The following is a 20,868-nucleotide window of genomic DNA, read 5'->3' on the forward strand; positions in this document are numbered from 1 at the left end:
TATAATACATAATTAATATATAATATAGTTATAATACAGTTAGTTATTATACAATTATAATGCAGTTATAATGCACTCATAATACTGTTGTAATACATTTATAATATAATTATAATGCAGTTATAATTCAGTCATAATGCAATTATAATACAGTTATAATGCAACTATAATACAATTGTAATACAGTTAGAATTCAGTCATAATGCAATTATAATACAGCTGAAATGCAGTTATTATGCCATATAATGCACAATTAATATATAATATAGTTATAATACAGTTAGTTATAATGCAATTATAATACAGTTATAATGCAATTATAATACTGTTGTAATACATTTATAATACACTTAGTTATAATTCAGTTATAATGCAATTCTGATACAGTTATAATGCAGTAATAATACTGATATAATACATTTATAATTCAGTTATAATGCAGTTATAATACTGTTGTAATGCAGTTATAATGCAATTATAATGCAGTTATAATGCAATTATAATACAGTTATAATGCATTTATCATTCAGTTATAAAGCAATTATAACACACCCACAATAACATTTTTACAATATTTACATCAATCCACCCTTCTCCTACAGCTGCAGCCCAAACCCTTCAGTGGAAATTTCCATTTTGCCCCTTCCCCCAGGCAGGGCTGTCCCCTGCTCGGCGTGCCACCTGTCTCTGTCCCCTGCTCGGAGTGCCACCTGTCACTGTCCCCTGCTCGGAGTGCCACCTGTCACTATCCCCTGCTCGGAGTGCCACCTGTCTCTGTCACCTTGCTCAGTGTGCCACCTGTCACTGTCCCCTGCTCGGAGTGCCACCTGTCTCTGTCCCCTGCTCGGCGTGCCACCTGTCACTGTCCCCTGCTCGGAGTGCCACCTGTCTCTGTCCCCTGCTCGGCGTGCCACCTGTCTCTGTCACCTTGCTCAGTGTGCCACCTGTCACTGTCCCCTGCTCGGAGTGCCACCTGTCTCTGTCACCTTGCTCAGTGTGCCACCTGTCACTGTCCCCTGCTCGGAGTGCCACCTGTCCCTGTCCCCTGCTCGGAGTGCCACCTGTCACTGTCCCCTGCTCGGCGTGCCATCTGTCTCTGTCCTCTGCTCGGCGTGCCACCTGTCACTGTCCTCTGCTCGGAGTGCCACCTGTCTCTGTCACCTTGCTCAGTGTGCCACCTGTCACTGTCCCCTGCTCGGAGTGCCACCTGTCTCTGTCCTCTGTTCAGCGTGCCACCTGTCACTGTTCCCTGCTCAGTGTGCCACCTGCCCTGCTCAGAGTGCCACCTGTCACTGTCCCCTGCTCGGAGTGCCACCTGTCTCTGTCCCCTGCTCAGCGTGCCACCTGCCCTGCTCAGCGTGCCACCTGTCTCTGTCCCCTTGATCAGCATGCACCTGTCTCTGTCCCCTGCTCGGAGTGCCACCTGTCACTGTCCCCTGCTCGGAGTGCCACCTGTCTCTGTCACCTTGCTCAGTGTGCCACCTGTCACTGTCCCCTGCTCGGAGTGCCACCTGTCTCTGTCCTCTGTTCAGCGTGCCACCTGTCACTGTTCCCTGCTCAGTGTGCCACCTGCCCTGCTCAGAGTGCCACCTGTCACTGTCCCCTGCTCGGCGTGCCATCTGTCTCTGTCCTCTGCTCGGCGTGCCACCTGTCACTGTCCTCTGCTCGGAGTGCCACCTGTCTCTGTCACCTTGCTCAGTGTGCCACCTGTCACTGTCCCCTGCTCGGAGTGCCACCTGTCTCTGTCCTCTGTTCAGCGTGCCACCTGTCACTGTTCCCTGCTCAGTGTGCCACCTGCCCTGCTCAGAGTGCCACCTGTCACTGTCCCCTGCTCGGAGTGCCACCTGTCTCTGTCCCCTGCTCAGCGTGCCACCTGCCCTGCTCAGCGTGCCACCTGTCTCTGTCCCCTTGATCAGCATGCACCTGTCTCTGTCCCCTGCTCGGAGTGCCACCTGTCACTGTCCCCTGCTCAGCATGACACCTGTCTCTGTCCCCTGCTCAGAGTGCCACCTGTCACTGTCCCCTGCTCAGCATGACACCTGTCACTGTCCCCTGCTCGGAGTGCCACCTGTCACTGTCCCCTGCTCAGCATGACACCTGTCTCTGTCCCCTGTCCCCACAGACTCGGGCACCGAGGTGGTGGAGGACCCCAACGGCAAGACCTTCACGGTGACCAGCCGGGTGGAGTTCCGTGTCACCAAGGAGGACAATGAGGTCGAGGTCACCTGCACCGTGGACCACGAGTCCCTGCAGAACTCAGAGAGGTCCACCACGCAGAAGCTGCAGGTCCACTGTACGTGGGGGGGACCTTTGGGGCGGGGTGGGGGGTCAGGGGACACCACACAGGTGGCCTGGTGACAGCCCTCAGCCCTGCACAGCCAGAACTGGCCCGGGGGGTGGGATTGGGGGTGCCAGGGGCAGGATTTGGTGTTCCAGGGGCAGGATTTGGGGTGCTAGGTGCAGGATGTGGGGCTCCAGGTGCAGGATGTGGAGCTCCAGGGGCAGGATGTGGGGCTCCAGGGGCAGGATGTGGGGCTCCAGGTGCAGGATGTGGGGTTCCAGGGGCAGGATGTGGGGTTCCAGGGCAGGATTTGGGGCTCCAGGGCTGGATGTGGGGTTCCAAGGGTAGGATTTGGGGCTCCAGGGCAGGATTTGGGGTGCCATCCCTCACCCCTCTGTTCCTCTCCCCTTCTCCAGACAAGCCCACGGCGAAGATCGAGCCGCACCCGCAGTACCCTCGGGAGGGGGAGAAGCTGCAGCTGCAATGTGACGGGCAGGGCAACCCCATGTAAGGCTTCCTCCCCTCCCTCCTCCTCCTCAGGGCCTCCCCTCCCTCTGCCAGGTGCCTCATCCCACCCCAGCAGGTGCTAGCTGGGTTTGGGGTGTCCCTGTCCTCTCCTGGAGCAGCAGATCTGTCCTGGCTCCTCCCCAAATTAAACATTTCCCCTTTTTGTCCTGGGCCATCCTCAAGGAGCTGGATCTGGAGGGATTGAAGAGGAATAAAGTGAATTTTTGTTGAAATGCCATCAAAAGCCACGCTCTGGCAGTGCCCAGGTGGCCCCAGCATGGAAGCAAAAGAGAGCTTGGTCACGAGATCTCACATTTTAATCAGTTTTAGTCTGGTTTATGAGTTTTAGTCTGGTTTGTCAGTTTTAGTCTGGTTTATAAGTTTAGTCTAGTTTATAAGTTTTAGTTTATCAGTTTTAGTCTGGTTTATCAGTTTTGGTTTATCAGTTTTAGTCTGGTTTATCAGTTTTAGTTTATCAGTTTTAGTCTGGTTTATCAGTTTTAGTCTGGTTTATCAGTTTTATTTCAGTTTATAAGTTTTATTCTGATTTATCAGTTTTATTTCACTTTATTTGCATATAGAAGTTAACTGTCCAATTAGTAGCTTCAAATGATGAGGTTTCATCCTCCTTGCTTCCCTCTTTTCATGTTGGTTATGATTTGGGCCTGGATTTGAGGAGATTGGCCTTGAGTCTCCAGCTAGAATAGGATTACTTTGTGAAAAGATCCCAGTGACATTAATATAAAGCTAAACAGGAAAACTTAAACCCCAGGGTATCCGTTTATCCCATCCTGTTCCTGTAGGATTTCATCTTCTCCATCCTATAAAAGATCCCGTAACATTAAAATAAAGCTGAACAGAAAATCCCCAAGGAACCAGAACAGAAAATCCCCAAGGAATCAGTTGATCCCCATCTCATTCCTATAGGATTTAGTCTTCCCCACCCTATTAAAGATCCCATAACATTAATGTAAAGCTGAACAGAAAATCCCCAAGGAATCAGAACAGAAAATCCCCAAGGAATCAGAACAGAAAATCCCCAAGGAATCAGTTGATCCCCATCCTTCTCCTACAGGATTTTATATTCCCCACCCTATAAAAGATCCCAGTGACATTATTATAAAACTAAACAGAAAACCAGAACAGAAAATCCCCCAGGAATCAGTTGATTCCCATCTAGCTCCTATAGGATTTTATCTTCCCCACCCTATAAAAGATCCCATAATATTAATGTAAAGCTGAACAGAAAACCCCCAGGGTATCAGAACAGAAAATTCCCAAGGAACCAGAACAGAAAATCCCCAAGGACTCAGTTGATCCCCATCCCATTCCTGTAGGATTTTATCTTCTCCATCCTATAAAAGATCCCATAACATTAATGTAAAGCTGAACAGAAAACCCCAAGGAACCAGAACAGAAAATCCCCAAGGAATCAGAATAGAAAACCCCAAAGGAACCAGAACAGAAAACCCCCACGGAATCAGAGTAGAAAATTCGCAAGGAACCAGAACAGAAGATCCCCATGGAATCAGTTGATCCCCATCTGGCTCCTATAGGATTTTCCTCCCCACCCTATAAAGACCCCATGGCATTACCCCCAAGCTCAGCAGAGCCCTCCCAGCCCCACGTCCCGGTTTTGTGCCCAGCCCGCAGGAATTCCTCTGGGAGAAGGAGGGCAGCGACGCTCCGCTGCAGCTCAGCTCCGACAGCGTCCTCATCTTCCCCTTCCTCAACAAGAGTGACAGTGGCACCTACGTGTGCACGGCCACCAGCTCCATGGGCAGCGTGGTGGCCAAGTACAACCTGGACGTCAGCGGTGAGTGTGGCCCTGGTGGCACCGGGGCACTGCCCCCTGCGTGCCCAGCATGTGTCACTGTGTCACCTGTGTGCCCAAAATGTGTCACTGTGTCATTCCTGTCACCTGTGGGTGAGGGCACTGCCCCTGGGTGCCCAGCATGTGTCACTGTGTCACCCTGTGTGCCCAAAATGTGTCACTGTGCCACCCCTGTCACCTGTGGGTGAGGGCACTGCCCCCTGCATGCCCAGAATGTGTCACTGTGTCACCCTGTGTGCCCAGAACGTGTCACCTGCGGGTGAGGGCACTGCCCCCTGGGTGCACAGAATGTGTCACTGTGTCACCCTGTGTGCCCAGAACGTGTCACCTGCGGGTGAGGGCACTGCCCCCTGGGTGCACAGAATGTGTCACTGTGTCACCCTGTGTGCCCAGAATGTGTCACCTGTGGGTGAGGGCACTGCCCCCTGCGTGCCCAGAATGTGTCACTGTGTCACCCTGTGTGCCCAAAATGTGTCACTGTGCCACCTGTGGGTGAGGGCACTGCCCCTGGGTGCCCAGAATGTCTCACCACGTCACCCTGTCACCTGTGGGTGAGGGCACTGCCCCCTGTGTGCCCAAAATGTGTCACTGTGTCATCTCTGCCACCTGTGGGTGAGGGCACTGCCCCCTGTGTGCCCAAAATGTGTCACTGTGTCACCCTGTGTGCCCAGAATGTCACTGTGCCACCTGTGGGTGAGGGCACTGCCCGTTGTGTGCCCAAAATGCGTCACTGTGTCACCTGTGTGCCCAGAATGTGTCACTGTGTCACCTGTGGGTGAGGGCACTGCCCCCTGGGTGCCCAAAATGTGTCACTGTGTCACCCTGTCAGCTGTCCTGGGGTGGGAAGGGGCAGCTCCTGCTGCTCCCCACGTGGTGCTGTCCCCTGACTGTGCTCCGCTTGTCCTTGTGTCCCCATGCCATGTGTCACACGTAGGACAGGGCTTTCTGTGTGTCCCCATGCCATGTCACACGTGGTTTAGGGCTGTGTCTCTGTGTGTCCCTGTGTCCCCATGCCATGTGTCACACGTAGGACAAGGCTCTGTGTGTGTCCCCATGCCATGTCACACGTGCTTCAGAGCTGTGTCTGTGTGTGTCCCCATGTCCCCCTGCCATGGTTTAGGGCTGTGTCTGTGTGTGTCCCCATGTCCCCATGCAGTGTCACACATGGGTCAGGGCTCTCTGTGTGTCTCCGTGTCCCCATGCAGTGTCACATGTGGGTCAGGGCTCTCTGTGTGTCCCCATGTCCCCATGCAGTGTCACATGTGGGTCAGGGCTCTCTGTGTGTCCCCATGTCCCCATGCCGTGTCACATGTGGTTCAGGGCTGTGTCTCTGCGTGTCCCCGTGTCCCCATGCAGTGTCACACGTGGGTCAGGGCTTTCTGTGTGTCCCCATGCCATGTTACACGTGGTTCAGGGCTGTGTCTCTGTGTGTCCCCGTGTCCCCCTGCCATGATTCAGGGCTCTCTGTGTGTCTCCGTGTCCCCATGCAGTGTCACATGTGGGTCAGGGCTTTTTGTGTGTCCCCGTGTCCCCATGCAGTGTCACACGTGGTTCAGGGCTGTGTCTCTGTGTGTCCCCATGTCCCCCTGCCATGGTTCAGGGCTCTCTGTGTGTCCCCATGTCCCCATGCAGTGTCACACGTGGGTCAGGGCTCTCTGTGTGTCCCTGTGTCCCCATGCAGTGTCACACGTGGTTCAGGGCTCTCTGTGTGTCCCTGTGTCCCCATGCAGTGTCACACGTGGGTCAGGGACAGGTGTGCTGTGTGCTGCTGCCACCCCAGCTCCCCGTGCCCATCCCAGCCCGTGCCCACCCCACGTGATCCCATTTCCCTGCCATTTTTCCTTGGATTTGGGAAGTCCAGAGGAATTCCAAAGGTTCCTGCTCTCTTCCCCCCATCTCCATCTCTCTCTCCCAGTCCCTGCTCCAGCTCTTCCCTTTCCTGGCTCCTTCCCCTGCAGTGTGGTGTCACCTCAGTGGCACTTTGTCCCCTGTGTCCCCTCGCTCAGCCTGCCCAGAACGAGCCCCCAAATGCCCAACCCTGTGCAGCCACTCCTGTGTCACCCCTTGTGTGTCCCCTGTGTCCCCTGTGCGAGCACCCAGAGCTCTCTGCACCCACCCAGGAGCTCACCCTGTCCTTGAGAAGTGGCACCTGCTGTCCCCTGCCCACCTGGTGGCACCGCCCCTGTCACAGCAGACACAGAGCTCCATGTCCAGCCTTGGTGGAATTCTCACTTTTGTCCCTAAAGCCACTCGTGTCTCAGGCACTGGGAGCCACCTCCAGCCTTGCCCACCTTGGTGCCACCCCTGCCCAGCACCCTGTGGTGTGACACCACGAGAGTCCCTCAGGGCCTGGCAGGACAGGAGATGGTGGAAGATGGTCCCAGTGTCCCAAAGGTTGGTGGCAGAAGCAGAAGGACCCGTGAGGTCCCTAAAGCCACTCGTGTCTCAGGCACTGGAGCCACCTCCAGCCTTGGTGCCAGCACCCTGTGGTCCCCAAGGACGTGCACAGGTGACACCTCATCATGGGTGACACCAGGAGGGTCCCTCAGGGGGTGACCAGGACAGGAGATGGTGGAAGATGCTCCCAGTGTCCCAAAGGTTGGTGGCAGCAGCAGAGGGGTCACCGATGGACTCTGTCACCTGGCTGGCCCTTCGTGGCATTGATTCCTGTCCTGTGTTTTTGTTGTCCTCCCCAGATCTTCCCCAGCTCCCCACCCCACACGTTCACTCCACCCTGGGCCCTTCCCAGCCCATCTGTCATGCTTCCATGGCCTCGGCTCCATCCTTCACTCCAGCTCCCATCCAAGGTACCGTAAGCTCCTTTTCTGTCTCTTTGGCCTGGAGAAGCTCCACAGGAGGACGGTGGCCCCGCCCTGGCCTGGGGACAGCCCTGCCAGGTGGCTCCAGTCCCGTGGTGGGTGTGGATTTTGGCGTTTTCCAGGAGGAACCCTGAGCAGCAGCTCCCCGAGCCGTCCCTTGTCCTGCGTGTCCGTGTGCCGTGTTGTCCCTCTGTCCTGCTGCCACCCCTGTGTGTCCCCCGCCTTGTCCTCCCCAAGTGTGGCTCTGTCCCCTCCCTGAGCTGATGGAGGATTTGTCACCATGCCCCAGGGCTGGCACAGGATTCCAGCAGGGGGTGGAATGTCTTTTCTCTGGATTCCACATCCAGGACGGGATGGGGGCTGACTCGGGACCACCTTTGGGGTCCTGCCGTCACCTCTCAGGTGGCCGTGCCAGCCTGCATGTCCCCTCCCACCCAAACCTGCTCATCCTCCCTTTTCGGGGCCAATACCCCATTGTGGAGGATGAGATTTCCATTTTGCTTTTCGATTTAATTTTTTTTTTTTTTTTTTTTTTTTTTTTTTGGTGGAAGATGAGATTTCCCCTCTGCTCCCCCCCCTCTTGCTGCCAGGACCCACAGCAGGATGGAGCTCCTGGTGGGGGGAGCAGCAGCTTCTGCTGCCCTGCAGGGTCTCAGCTCCTTCTTGTCTCTCTTTTTCCTCCCCCTGCCTGGGCAGATGCCAGCCCGGTGCCCTCGACCTCCAGCACCTACCACGCGATGATCGGCGGGGTGGTGGCTGTCATCGTCTTCCTCCTGCTCAGCCTCCTCATCGTGCTGGGACATTACCTGATCAGGCACAAAGGTATGGCCTGGGGGGGCTGCAGGGGGGGCTGGAGGAGCCCTCGGGGGTCTCAGGGCAGGGGGGTGAAGGGAGGCAGCTCCTGGTCCTGCCCAGCATGGGAATGTCCCAGGAATGTCCCAGGGAATGCAGGGGGAGGCAGCTCCCAGCCCTGTTCTCCATCTCTGTCCCCGTGTCCCCCTCAGCTCCTCCCTCCACCTGCCCTTTTCATGCCCAGCAGGTTTGTGCCCAAGCCCTGGGGACACGTGACACGCCACCATCAGCCACCCCCTGTGGTGATGGGTGAGGAGAGCCCCCCACCCTGCTCTGGGGGGCAGCCAGGACCCCCCTGCTTTTGCAGGAGGGGTTGGAGGGGGTCTGGAGCCTGAGTGGCTCTGGCCACTCCACAAGTGGACAGTGCCCAAAAACCTGGAGCACCCCAGTGAGTCTGCATCCCATCCCACTGATCCCATCCCATCCCATGGTTCCTATCCCATCCTTTCCCATCCCATTGATCCCATCCCATCCTTTCCCATCCCATCGATCCCATCCCATCGATCCCATCCCATCCTTTCCCATCCCATTGATCCATTTTATCCCATCCCATGGATCCCATCCCATGGATCCCATCCCATCCCATGGATCCCATCCTATCCCATCCTATGGATCCCACCCCATCCCATCCCATCCCATCCCATGGATCCCATCCCATGGATCCCATCCCATCCTATCCTATCCCATTGATCCAATTTATCCCATCCCATGGATCCCATCCCATCCCATCCCATGGATCCCATCCCATCGATCCCACCCCATCCCATCCCATCCCATCCCATGGATCCCATCCCATGGATCCCATCCCATCCCATGGATCCCATCCTATCCCATCCCATGGATCCCATCCCATCCCACGCCATCCCATCCCATCCTATGGATCCCATCCCACCCCATCCTATCCCATCGATCCCATCCCATCCCATGGATCTCATCCCATTCCATCCCATCCCATGGTTCCCATCCCACCCCATCCCACCCCATCCCACCCCATCCCATTGATCCCATCCCATCCCAGTGACTTTGCCCTTGCAGCCAAGCCCAGCGGAGCCCTCCAGGCCCTTTGGCTGTGGGAGGGGGCGCTGGCAGAGCCCCCCGTGACCCCGTCCCCGTCCCCCCCGCAGGGACGTACCTGACCCACGAGGCCAAAGGCTCGGACGACGCTCCGGACGCCGACACCGCCATCATCAACGCCGAGGGCGGCCAGGCCGGCGGCGACGACAAGAAGGAATATTTCATCTAAAAGGGTCAGAGAGAGAGAGAGAGAGAGAGAGAGAAATGGAGCCAAGAGAACCCCGATGGCAACGGCAACCAGACCACAAACCCCACAAAACCCAACAGATTTTCTCTGGCGCCCGGCACGGGCGGACGGACGGACGGACAGAGGGATGGCGGGACAGAGAGCAGGGAGAGCCACCGGCCTCGAGGCGCTGCTGACGCTTCTTGAACTTGTACAAATCCTTCACTCCAACGGCGAGAGCCCCGGCCCCGTTTGCTTGCTTGCACCTCCATCCCCACGCCCCGACCCCCACAGACCCAACCCGTGAGTGAGCGACTCCTTCCTCCTTCCTTTTGGACCTTTTCTGATTTTTTTGGCTTTGGTTTCGTGGCTGCTCTTTGCTTCGGGCCCTTGGTTGGGGTGTTGGGCTGGGGTCGATGTAGCTCTTCCCTTTGTTTCTCTCCCTTTTGGTTTCTTTGATGTCCAAGGATAAAATCAGCTCCGGGTTCCCGGGGTGAGGTTGGGATCCTGGGTGTCCCCGTTGTCCCCTCCCCGTGGTGGGGGGGGTGACTCCAGGTGGGAGCAGAGCGAGCCCCTGCCCCGGTTTTATCCTTGGTGGTTCTTGTGGAGCAGTGTCCATGCAGGAGCAGAGCTGTCCTCGTGCAGTCAGTGTGTGAAAGGGGGTGCAAGGCCAGGGTGGGACCCCCAGAGAGACCAGGAGCCCCCACAGCTCCCCGGTCCCACCCCAGCGGGAGGGGGGAGGGCTGAGGTTCATTTTGGGGGGGGGGGGGGGGGGGGAGGCAAATCTAGAGGAAAAGCCCCTGATTTTTTATTTATTTATTTTATTTTTCTTAAATTCTCTGATTGGAAATGCCAATTTGAACCATCTATTGAGATGTTCAGTGCAGGAAGCAGCACCCCCGGGGCTGGGGCTGCTTCCCTGGGACCCCCAGAGCAGGGCTGGGGTCTCTCTGCCCCCTCCTTCCCTCCCCAGGGCAGGGATGAGCTTGGAAAGGGCTGATTTTCTTCTTGGCTCTGAGAACCCCGACCAAACCACCTGGATTTGGGGTCTGGGGAGTTTGGGGTCACCACAGAGGCTCGGGGGGGGGGGTTCACCCTTCCTCCTGCCTCTTTCACCTTCACTTCCAAGACAAAACCAAACACCTTTCCCCACCTGTCCAGCGCAGCCCCAGCTCAGCCCTCCCCACACTGGGCACCCCCACGATGGGGCTGCCCCCCCTGGCATCCTCGGGGCACCCCCAGCCTTGGCATGAGGTGTTCTGGGGTCCACATCCCAGTCTGGGCACGAGGGGGCTGCAGGAGATGCCCTTGGGCTGGGCAAGGCGGATTTGGGGTCATCTGGAGGAGGAGGGGACCCTGGGAGAGGGGGCAACCTCACCTGGGAGGGGTGACCTCACCTGGGAGGTCTCCCCATGGATTTGGGGTCATCTGGAGGAGGAGAGGACCCTTGGAGAGGGGGCAACCTCACCTGGGAGGTCACATCATGGATTTGGGGTCATCTGGAGAGGACCCTTGGAGAAGGGGTAACCTCACCTGGGAGGTCACCCCATGGATTTTGGGGTCAGCTGGAGAAAAGGAAGCCTTTGGGATGGATCTCTCACCTGAGAGGTCACCTCATGGATTTTGGGGTTGTCTGGAGGATGAGGGGGACCTTGGAGAGGGGGTAGCCTCACCTGAGAGGTCACCTGATGGATTTTGGGAGGGGTAACCTCAGCTGGGAGGTCACCCCGTGGATTTTGGGGTCATCTGGAGGAGAAGGAACCCTTTGGGATGCATCTCTCACCTGGGAGGTCACCTCATGGGTTTTGGGAGGGGTAACCTCACCTGAGAGGTCACCCCATGGATTTGGGGTCATCTGGAGGAGAAGGAACCCTTTAAGAAATGGGTAACCTCACCTGGGAGGTCACATCATGGACTTGGGGTTGTCTGGAGGAGAGGAACCCTTTGGGATGGATCTCTCACCTGGTAGGTCACCCCATGGATTTTGGGAGGTGTAACCTCAGCTGGGCGGTCACCTCGTGGATTTTGGGGTCATCTGGAGGATGAGGGGCCCCTTCAGGAAGGAGGTGGAGTGGGAAGCGTCACCTGGGAGGTGCAGGAAGAATTTCACCACCTCTTCCACAGGGCTGGAAGTGTCATCCCCCCCAAACCCTGCCAGCACCTGGCACCTGTGCCACCCGTGTCACCTTTGGGGCACAAGTGGGGCTCAGGTGAGGCAGAGGAGGCCCAGCTCGGTGCCACACACAGGTGGCAACGAGGGATGTGACACTGGGGACACCGCAGAGGTGACCAACGTGGCTCAGCTGTGTCAGGAGCAGTGTTGGCACTGGGAAGGAGCAGGACACGGAGGTTTTGAGGTGGTTTTGGGGTGGTTTTCCTCCTTTCCATCTCCTGGGGGGCTGGAGGGGTCCCAGGCAGAGCCAGGAGCAGGGATGGGAGTGGGGTTGGCTGGTCCCTGGGCCAGGGAGGCTTTTCCCTCTTGGAATTCAGTTCCTCACTGGTTCTGCTGCTCCAGAGCTGCTCCAAAGGAGACCAGCCTGGTTGTGAGGTGGTTTTGAGGCGATTTTGGTGGTTTTGAAGTGGTTTTGGTTGTTTTGGGGTGGTGTTAACTTGGTTTTGGTGGTTGTGACATGGTTTTGAGGTGGTTCTAGTGGTTTTGAGGTGTTTTTTGAGGTTCCACCTGCTGTGAGGTGTGGCAGGGCAGCCCGGGAAGCAGGCGGGGACCTGTGGAGGTGTCACCTGGCCTGGTGTCACCTGGAGGGAGCTGCCGAGGGGCTGGGAGGGGTCAGAGGTTCCATCTGAAGCCACTCCTGGCAGCAGGAGACAAAGAGTTGGGTGGAGGTGGGAGCAGTGGAAGAGATTTGTGTCACAGCCAGGGGTGACAGTGACACCAGCGTGGCCCTGGGGTGACAGGGACCCTCCAGAACTGGGAGGATTCCAGGTGGAAGCCGTGACAGGGCCACTCCATGTCACCATGGTGACGTGACAGCGAGTCCCTGACCCTTTTGGGGTCACTGTGTGGAGTCCTTGGGGGGTGACAGACACCCCACATCACAGAGGAGCAGGGGCTGGGTGGCCTGGGGGTGACAGGGCGGGGTGTGGCCCCTGTCCTTGTCCCCTTGGGGGTTGGTGACACCGCACACGGCGGGGGGGGAGGTGGCAGGGTCAGTGTCACCGTGTCTGGGAGAGCCCAGGCCACCACCCCGTCCTCGGGGGGGGGTCCCCTTGGTGGCTCCACATCCACCCAGTCACGGGGTTGGGGCACGAGGAGGATTTGGGGACCCCCTTGGAGGCTTCCTGGCCGGCACTGAACTCTCAATAGACACGAAAGCCATATTTTGGGGAGCTCTGGAGAGGCCAGGGGGGGCAGAGGCTGGGCTGTGTTGTTGTGCTGTGTTTTTTTTGTCTGTACATAAAAAGGGAGCCAACGACCGTCGATGTGACTTTATAACCTTTCTAATATCCTGTGCTAATCTCGGAAAATAATCCTATAAATATATCTGGATTACACACCTTACCTGCCTGCCTCTCTGCATTTGGGGATTGGGGGGTGGTGGGACAAGGTGACAGAGATCAGCCCCCCTCAAACCCCTCCTGAGCCCCCAAACCTCCCACCCAGACCCACCAGAGCCACCCTGATCCTCACCCTCAGCACCTCCTCCCAAAGAGCAGCAACTCCAATCCCAATCTCTGGGGATCCCCAGGGATTCACCCCAAAATCTGCCCCTCAACCCCCCCAAACTGCCAATTCCCAAATTCCTTCTCAGCCCCCCCCCAAACTGCCAATTCCCGGCCTCCTCCTCAGCCTTTTCCTCCCAAATCTGCCCCTCAATCCCCCCCAAATTGCAAATTCCCACATTCCCTCTCAACCCCCCCAAATTGTCAATTCCCAAATTCCTTCTCAGCCCCTTCCCCCTCAATCTCCCCCAAATTGCCAATTCCCAGACCCCCCCAACCTTTTTTACTTCCAAATGCCCCCCCAGAGCCCCCTCAGCCTCTCCCAAATTCCCAGCTCCCCCAAAAGAACAGTAAACCCCCAATTCCTGGAGGCTCCCAGCCCTTTCACCCCCCAGTCTGCCCCTCAAAGACCCCCCAGATCCTGGCCCCCAACCCTCCCCAAACAGCAGCGACCCCAATTCCCAACCCCTGGAGCTCCCCGGGCCTTTCATCCCTAAATCTGCTCCACAGCCCCTCCCAAACTGTCGCTTCCCAGCACTTTCACCCCCAAATATTCTCCCAAATTACCACCAGGACCCCAATTCCCAATCCCCCCAGCCCTGCTCCTCTCCAGGGACGTTCCTTTAGGGATGTCCCTAAAGGCCACCAAGGCCACCAGCCTGTCACCAAGCTGGTCCAATGCCACAGGATGACCCCCGGGAGCCCTTCCTTCCTCCCGAGGAAAAACCGGGAAATTCCAGGTGGGGGTGAACCCCAGACCCCTCCCCGGAGCTGGCACACCCCAGAGCGCTTGGAAAAGACAATTAATCCCTAATTAATTTCACTCGTCCTGCCAAGAACTGATGGTTTCCTGCTCGAGAAATGGTGGCGGCTCCGCGGGGCTTTCCCGGCAGCGCCATTCCCCGTTTTCCGCCGGCTGCCAGGGCGGGAGAGAGAGGGCAGGGCGGCTCCGGGGCACCTCTTATCTCCTGCCCGCAGTCCTCGGCTCTTTTTGGAGCGGAGAAGTCACCCCCGAACACCTCCTGGCACGTGGGTGCCCTGTCCGAGTGGCCACCCCCGGTGCCACCCCCAGCACCCAGCGGAGCCCCCCAGACTCGGAGGAGCATCATGGGCAACTGTGTCCCCGTGGTGAGTGACGCCCCCGGCCCCAAATTCCTGTCCCTGGCGGTGTCACATCCCCGCGGAGGGGGTGGCTCGGTGTGAGGAGGAATATGGGGGTCCCCCAGTGTTGAGAAGGATCACGGAATCTCCAGTGGGGTTTAGGGGGTCCCTGGGGACCCTAAGAGGGGTCACAGGGAGTCCCCAGTTCTGGGTAGAGCCCCGGGGGTCCCCAGTTCTGAGCAGGATCGTGGGGGTCCCCAGTTCTGAGCAGGACCAGGGGAACCCCCCGGGTTTAGTGAGGTTTAGGGTTTTTTGGGGGGGGGGGTTTACAAGTCCCCAGAACTAAGTAGAGCCGTGAGGGTCCCCAGTTCTGAGCAGGATCATGGGAATCCCCAGTGGGATTTAGGGGAGTTGAGCGGGGTTTAGGGGATCCCTGGGGACCTTAAGAGGGGTCACAGGGAGTCCCCAGTTCTGAGTAGAGCCCTGGGGGTCTCCAGTTCTGAGCAGGATCATGGGAATCCCCAGTGGGATTTAGGGAAGTTGAGCGGGGTTTTAGGGGGTCCCCGGTGCTGAGCAGGAGGACCATGGGAATCCCCAGTGCTCAGTGGGATTTAGGGGATTTTAGGGGATTAGAAGTCCCCAGAACTGAGCAGAACTGTGAGGGTCCCCAGTTCTGGACATGATCATGGGAATCCCCAGTGGGATTTAGGGGTGTTGAGCGGGGTTTAGGGGATCCCTGGGGACCTTAAGAGGGGTCACAGGGAGTCAGTCCCCAGTTCTGAGCAGGATCATGCTGGGGGGTTCCCCAGCTCCGGGCAGGATCATGGGGGGTTCCCCAGTTCTGGGCAGGATCATGGGGGTCCGTGTCCCCATAGGGGCTGTGTTCACCCTCCGGGCTCTGCATCCTCCCCGTGTCCCTCCTGGGAGAAAACGGCCCCATCCCGGCTGTCCCCAGCCGTGCCCGCTGTGTGTCCCTTCCTGATAACCCGCCCTGCCCAGCCCTGCCCGCCATCCCCACACCAGGGCCAGCCCCACGGCCGGGACCAGGGCCATGTGGCACCTGCCTCATGCCCACCCCCCTCACCCGCAGACCCCCGGCATCCTGGAGACCCCGGGCTCCCTGGACCTGGAGGGAATCATGGGCGACTTCTCCTACGACGACAATGACACTTACATCAACGACACCCTCCTGGACTACGACGCCACGCCCTGCCACAACCGCTTCTGTCCCCTCTTCCAGCGTGTGGCTCCCCCTTTCCTGGCGGCCACCTCCGCCGCGGCCGCGCTGGCCACCGGCGCCTTGCTGGTGGCCTTGGCCAAACGTCCCCAAGCGTGGCGGTGGCCGCAGAGCCGCGCGTTGGTGGCACAGCTGGCGCTGGGCACGGCGCTGTTCGCGGCGCTGCTGCCGGCGCTGGCCGCGGGCGTGGCGCGGGGCTGGCACCTGGGCGCGGGGCTGTGTCGCCTCACGCACCTCCTGTGGCACTGGAGCGTCTTCGCCCAGGCGCTGCTGGTGGCCAGCGGCTCCTGCGGCACCGCCTGGGCTCGCTGGGACCCCCGGAGCCGCCGCTTGGCCGTGGCCCTGTGGGCAGCGGCGCTGCTCTTGGCCACTCCGGCCGCGCTGGTCAGTGGCGTGGCGGCGGGCACCGCCTGTGTCCGGCGCAGCGTGGGCATCCTGGCACCGCTGTACCTGCTGCACCTGGCCCTGTGCCTCTGCCTGCTGCTGCTGCTGCCCGCGGCGCTGCTGCTGGCCGCGCTGGCCGTGCCGCGCCTCAGGGCGAGCTGGGCGAGCGGAGCCGGGCTCGCCTGGCTCTTCCTGGGGCTCTGGGGGCCCTACGGAGCGGGGCTGGCCGGGGAGTTCCTGCTGCAGGCCGGGCTGCTGGAGCCCAGCTGCGGCTCCTTCGAGCACTTCGACATCGCGCTGGGGCTGAGCGAGGGGCTGGGGGTGCTGCACTGCGGCCTCGGGCCCCTGGCGCTGCTGCTCGCCCGGAGCTGCCGCCGCCATGCCGGTGCTGCCGGGGGCTGCTGAGCTCCGGGAATGCCGAGCTCCGGGACTGCCGAGCTCCCGGGATTTCCGAGCTCCGGGAATGCCGAGGTCCGGGAATGCCGAGCTCCCGGGAATGCCGAGCTCCCAGGAATGCCGAGCTCCCGGGAATGCCGAGCTCCGGGACTGCCGAGCTCCCGGGAATGCCGAGCTCCCGGGAATGCCGAGCTCCGAGACTGCCGAGCTCCGGGAATGCCGAGCTCCGCGACTGCCGAGCTCCGGGAATGCCGAGGTCCGGGACTGCCGAGGTCCGGGAATGCCGAGGTCCGGGAATGCCGAGCTCCCGGGAATGCCGAGCTCCCGGGAATGCCGAGCTCCGGGAATGGCGAGCTCCGGGACTGTCGAGCTCCCGGGATTGCCGAGCTCCGGGAATGCCGAGCTTCCGGAATGCCGAGCTCCCCGGACTGCCGAGCTCCCGGGAATGCCGAGCTCCGGGAATGCCGAGCTCCGGGAATGCCGAGCTCCCCGGACTGCCGAGCTCCCGGGAATGCCGAGCTCCGGGAATGCCGAGCTCCCGGGAATGCTGAGCTCCGGGAATGCCGAGCTCCGGGAATGGCGAGCTCCCGGGAATGCCGAGCTCCCGGGAATGCCGAGCTCCCAGGAATGCCGAGCTCCCGGAATGGCGAGCTCCGGGAATGCTGAGCTCCGGGACTGCACCGCAGAACCAAACGGACCCACAGCACCGGATTGGACCCCAGCACTGAGCCCTGGTCCCCCGGGGCCAGACTTGGACCCCTGGCACCTGACGTGGCACCCTGGATCCTGGGCACCAGCCTGGGCCACCCAGCACTGACCCCTGGCCACCTGACACAAGCCGTGGCACCCTTGCATCTGCCTCTGGGCACTGACCCCTGGCCCCACGGTGCCCCCCCGGCCCCACAGCCTCTGTCCCACACCCAACACTCCCCCAGCACCCCCCGTCCTGTGCCTTCTGTCCCCTCCCTTGGGGTCTCAGCCCCCTCTTTGGGGCCGGACCCCCCAACTGCCCAGCACAGAAAGCCCTGGGGTGCCTCAGGCTGCTCGGGGGGTCACCCCAGACTCCTGGGGGATCCCTGAGGCTCAGCCCCAGCCCCCCTCCAAGCTCCAGGGGGAGATTTCGGAAGTGATGGGATTTTTTCCATCTCTCCTGACAAGCCAGGAGAATCCAGTGGGAATTAAAACACAATAAACACAACTGCCAGAGGCACTCGTCCAGCCCAGTTAAGGCACTGGATGGGACTGGGTGGTGATGGGGGAACGGGAAATGGGGGGTGTGTGCTCCTCGTGCCTCCAAATTGGCAGGAGAAGTTCTTAAGAAGCTGTGGAGCCTGCCAGGGAGGAGTGGGGGCATTTATACCCAGAGCCCACGAGGGCTGGGCGCGTGCAGTCATGGGGGTGACACGGGCACAGGAGTGGGGACAACGGGGCTGCTCTGCCTGAGCCAAGCCCTGGAGGAACTGGGGGACTGCTCAGTGGGGAATGAGCCCACATCGTCCCCAGATTGAGGATCCATCAAACCCCTGCAGGGACTCTACACCCCCAGCCCGGCACCGTCATTTGGGGCAGGCAAAACCTTCCCCCTTCCCATCTGCCTGTCCCCTTGGGTCACCATGGTCACCCCAGGACACTCGGCCACCTGGTGTCCATGGCTCCATCTCTGTCCCTTCGGGCAGGACAGACAGAGCAGAGCCCGGGGTGTGGCCCTGAGCTGTGGCTCAGGGCAGGGGGACAGGGAAACCTTTCCCTGCACCCCTCAGATGACCCCAAATCAAACCACGTCCCCCAATGGGGGTTGCCCAGAGCAGGCACACCTGGGGAAGGAGTGTCCGGGGTGTCCCTGTCACCTGGGTGGACACATGTCCACCAGGGGAGGGGGACACACCCAGAGCCCAGCCCCAAGGGGAGCCCCGTGCAGGCGGGTGACCCCAGGTCTTGTGGCACGGCCGCGTGATGGCATGAAATCACCCACCCTGGGCATGAAATCGCCTCTCCCGGGCACGCCAGGCTGCTGAGAATGAGACTGAGGACATCCCCTCGACAGTCCCCTCCCCTCCTCGAGAACATAAACCCGGCGGCAGCGCCGCGCCCGCCCGGCTCCAGCACTGACCATGGGCCACCTGCAGCTCTGGCTGCCCGTCCTGGCCGGGCTCGTAGGGATCGTGGCTCAGGAAGGTAGGGGGGACACCGGGGTGGGGGGACAGGAGCCAGCGTGGGGCAGGGTCCCGGGGGGACGTGGCCAGCGGGGCTGGAGGATGCTGGAGCAGGGGACAGTCAGATAGGGCTGTGGGACACGCCAGCCTCCCAGCAGGTCCCCTGTGTTGTCCCCAGACCTGTACAGAAAGGTGTTCGTGTTCCGGAAGGATCCCAGCGACGCCTTTGTGGTGCTGCAGGCTCAGCTGGAGCAGCCCCTGCGCAGCTTCACCGTGTGCCTGCGCTCCTACACCGACCTCAGCCGGCCCCACAGCCTCTTCTCCTACGCCACCAAAGCCCAGGACAACGAGATCCTGCTCTTCAAGCCCAAACCCGAGGAGTACCGCTTCTACGTGGGGGGAAAGTTTGTCACCTTCCGTGTCCCTGAGGGCCGCAGGGACTGGGAGCACGTCTGCGCCAGCTGGGAATCCTCCACGGGCATCGCCGAGTTCTGGCTCAACGGCAAGCCCTGGCCGAGGAAGGGGCTGCAGAGGGGCTACACGGTGGGGGCCACGGCTGCCATCCTGCTGGGGCAGGAGCAGGACAGCTTCGGGGGTGGCTTCGACCTCTACAACTCCTTCTCGGGGGAGCTGACCGACGTCTACCTGTGGGACACGGGGCTGTCGCCGGATAAGATGCGCGCGGCCTTCCTGTCCCTGCGCCTGCCGCCCGCGCTGCTGGCCTGGAACAGCCTCAGCTACGAGGTCAAGGGAGATGTGGTGGTGAAACCCCGGCTCCGGGAGGTGCTGGGGGCCTGAGGGCCGTGGGGTGGCGGTGGCCTCGGTCCCTGCTGTCCCCTCCTCACCTCTGTCAGTCACACCCATCTCCCCAGCAGCCAGCACGCCTTCACCTCTACAACCCACCACGAGGAAGGTTCTCCAGCTGGGGACAGGGTGCCTTTGAGTGTCACCAACACCCAGGGCACCCAATCCCCTTCCCACGCCCCCCAGACTGCCCCACGGCCGTCCCTGAACGGGCAGGACACGGATCCAGCGGCTCCGGCGCTGCCCCGCCCCACAGGGAGTCAGGAATGGGAAGGCCCCTCCCTTGGGGACAGGGGGACTGTCCCCAAAGTCAGTCCCCACCACGCTCACACGTCATTTCCCAACAGTCCTGGGGCTTGGGGACAAAGGTCAGTGTCACCACCATAGTCACTGTCACTCTTTGGTGTCCTCGGAGTGGCTCCGGGTGGCTCCGAGGTCCCCCCTTTCCCACGGTGGTGACAGTGGCCGGGTCTGACGGTGCCATGGGGCCGCTGTGGCTCTGCCTCCTCATCCTCACTGCAGTCCTCGGTCCCACCGCCCCGCAAGGTAGTGGCAGGGGGACACCGGGACTCCCTGGGGGGCATGGGGACATGCAGGGGGGGTTCTGGGGTCAGTGGGGCACCCAAAGAGTGGGGGGTGGGGACAAAAGGGGTACAGGGGTACCCACAAGGGGCACCCCGAGCTCTGCCAGGGGGAGCTGTGCAAGGGCACAGGGGTCTTGGCAAGGGTGGCAGGAGGGGACACAATGGCAAAGGGGCACCCTGAGCACTGAAATGGGGGGACAGCAGTGGGTGGGTGGTGGCACCCACCCCAGGGGCTGATGCTGGAGGTCACCTCTGTCGATGGCAGGAGCAGCCACCTGTGTGTCACCTCTCCCAGACCTGAGCAGCTCGGTGTTCGTGTTCCCCCAAGAGTCCCAAAGTGCCCACGTGCAGGTGACGGCCAAGCTGGAGAAGCCCCTGAACAACTTCACCGTGTGCCTCAAGTCCTACACCGACCTCACCCGGCCCTACAGCCTCTTCTCCTACGCCACCAGAAAAGAGAGCAATGAGATCCTCCTCTTCAAGCCCAAACCTGGCCAGTATGACTTCAACGTGGGGAACCAGTTCTTGTCCTTCACGGTGCCTGAAATTCTCGGGGGGACCCAGCACGTCTGCGTCAGCTGGGAATCCTCCACGGGCATCGTGAGCTTCTGGTTCAATGGGAATCCCTGGCCCAGGAAGGGGCTGCAGAAGGGCTACATGGTGGGAGTGCCAGCATCCATCCTGCTGGGGCAGGACCAGGACAGCTTCGGGGGTGGTTTTGATGCCAAGCAGTCCTTCGTGGGGGAGATTTCATCCGTGTACATGTGGGACACGGGGATCTCCACCAGCGAGGTGGTGTCGGCCATGTACGACTCACCTGTCCAAACCCCCATTTTTGGCTGGAAGAATTTCCCCTACAAGATTGTGAGTGAGGTGTACCTGAAGCCCTGAGGTTGTGTGGGGGGTGTCCCCAATCCCTGCTGTGTAACCCCTTCCTCCAAAGCCACCCAACATTGCATAAATGGAGAAATGTTTTTAGGGCTCTGGTGGTCTTTAGG

At 59.8% G+C, this 20,868-nt stretch overlaps 4 protein-coding genes and 1 long non-coding RNA gene across 7 annotated transcripts in view; all 5 read left to right on the top strand.

The window, feature by feature from the left end:
- Positions 1–9,548, top strand: part of CADM3 (cell adhesion molecule 3) — a 28,968-nt gene extending 19,420 nt beyond the window's left edge. The window contains exons 5-10 of one of the 2 annotated variants that reach the window (XM_059870821.1): positions 2,123–2,293; positions 2,698–2,788; positions 4,435–4,604; positions 7,319–7,429; positions 8,138–8,263; positions 9,418–9,548. In XM_059870821.1, coding sequence (XP_059726804.1) covers positions 2,123–2,293; positions 2,698–2,788; positions 4,435–4,604; positions 7,319–7,429; positions 8,138–8,263; positions 9,418–9,536 — 788 coding nt within the window. In that variant the 3' untranslated portion in view covers positions 9,537–9,548. The remainder of the gene's footprint in view (positions 1–2,122; positions 2,294–2,697; positions 2,789–4,434; positions 4,605–7,318; positions 7,430–8,137; positions 8,264–9,417) is intronic. The other variant, XM_059870822.1, reaches the window with a different exon arrangement.
- A 767-nt stretch (positions 9,549–10,315) lies between these two features.
- On the top strand, positions 10,316–13,050 carry LOC132340078 (uncharacterized). Its single transcript, XR_009489809.1, has 2 exons — positions 10,316–11,008; positions 11,142–13,050. It is a non-coding gene; the product is annotated as an uncharacterized LOC132340078 (long non-coding RNA).
- An 893-nt stretch (positions 13,051–13,943) lies between these two features.
- Positions 13,944–17,539, top strand: LOC132340064 (atypical chemokine receptor 1-like). Its single transcript, XM_059870828.1, has 2 exons — positions 13,944–14,339; positions 15,403–17,539. Exons 1-2 carry the CDS (start codon positions 14,073–14,075, stop codon positions 16,336–16,338), a joined length of 1,203 nt encoding a protein of 400 aa, XP_059726811.1. The 5' UTR covers positions 13,944–14,072; the 3' UTR covers positions 16,339–17,539.
- Positions 17,540–18,249: 710 nt separating this feature from the next.
- LOC132340074 (serum amyloid P-component-like) lies at positions 18,250–19,502 on the top strand. The gene is made up of 2 exons (XM_059870853.1): positions 18,250–18,504; positions 18,661–19,502. The coding sequence occupies exons 1-2, from the start codon at positions 18,441–18,443 to the stop codon at positions 19,278–19,280; spliced, it is 684 nt and encodes a 227-aa protein (XP_059726836.1). The 5' UTR covers positions 18,250–18,440; the 3' UTR covers positions 19,281–19,502.
- Positions 19,503–19,745: 243 nt separating this feature from the next.
- Positions 19,746–20,844, top strand: LOC132340069 (C-reactive protein-like). Of its 2 annotated transcripts, none has more exons than XM_059870840.1 (2): positions 19,746–19,832; positions 20,166–20,844. In XM_059870840.1, exons 1-2 carry the CDS (start codon positions 19,769–19,771, stop codon positions 20,759–20,761), a joined length of 660 nt encoding a protein of 219 aa, XP_059726823.1. In that variant the 5' UTR covers positions 19,746–19,768; the 3' UTR covers positions 20,762–20,844. The 2 variants fall into 2 exon arrangements, with proteins under 2 accessions (XP_059726823.1, XP_059726822.1); XM_059870839.1 differs by having other exon boundaries at positions 19,747–19,832; positions 20,136–20,844.
- The last annotated feature ends 24 nt before the right edge of the window (positions 20,845–20,868 follow it).

This window comes from Haemorhous mexicanus, chromosome 31, assembly GCF_027477595.1.
Source record: "Haemorhous mexicanus isolate bHaeMex1 chromosome 31, bHaeMex1.pri, whole genome shotgun sequence".
Lineage (NCBI taxonomy): Eukaryota > Metazoa > Chordata > Aves > Passeriformes > Fringillidae > Haemorhous > Haemorhous mexicanus.

Bases quoted from the DNA above. Each gene is read 5' to 3' on its own strand.
- LOC132340064 (XM_059870828.1), top strand. From the start codon at position 14,073: ATGGTGGCGGCTCCGCGGGGCTTTCCCGGCAGCGCCATTCCCCGTTTT. The intron at 14,340-15,402 runs GTGAGTGACGCC...CCTCACCCGCAG, and splicing joins TGGGCAACTGTGTCCCCGTG to ACCCCCGGCATCCTGGAGAC.
- LOC132340074 (XM_059870853.1), top strand. From the start codon at position 18,441: ATGGGCCACCTGCAGCTCTGGCTGCCCGTCCTGGCCGGGCTCGTAGGG. The intron at 18,505-18,660 runs GTAGGGGGGACA...TGTTGTCCCCAG, and splicing joins AGGGATCGTGGCTCAGGAAG to ACCTGTACAGAAAGGTGTTC.
- LOC132340069 (XM_059870839.1), top strand. From the start codon at position 19,769: ATGGGGCCGCTGTGGCTCTGCCTCCTCATCCTCACTGCAGTCCTCGGT. The intron at 19,833-20,135 runs GTAGTGGCAGGG...TGTCGATGGCAG, and splicing joins CGGTCCCACCGCCCCGCAAG to GAGCAGCCACCTGTGTGTCA.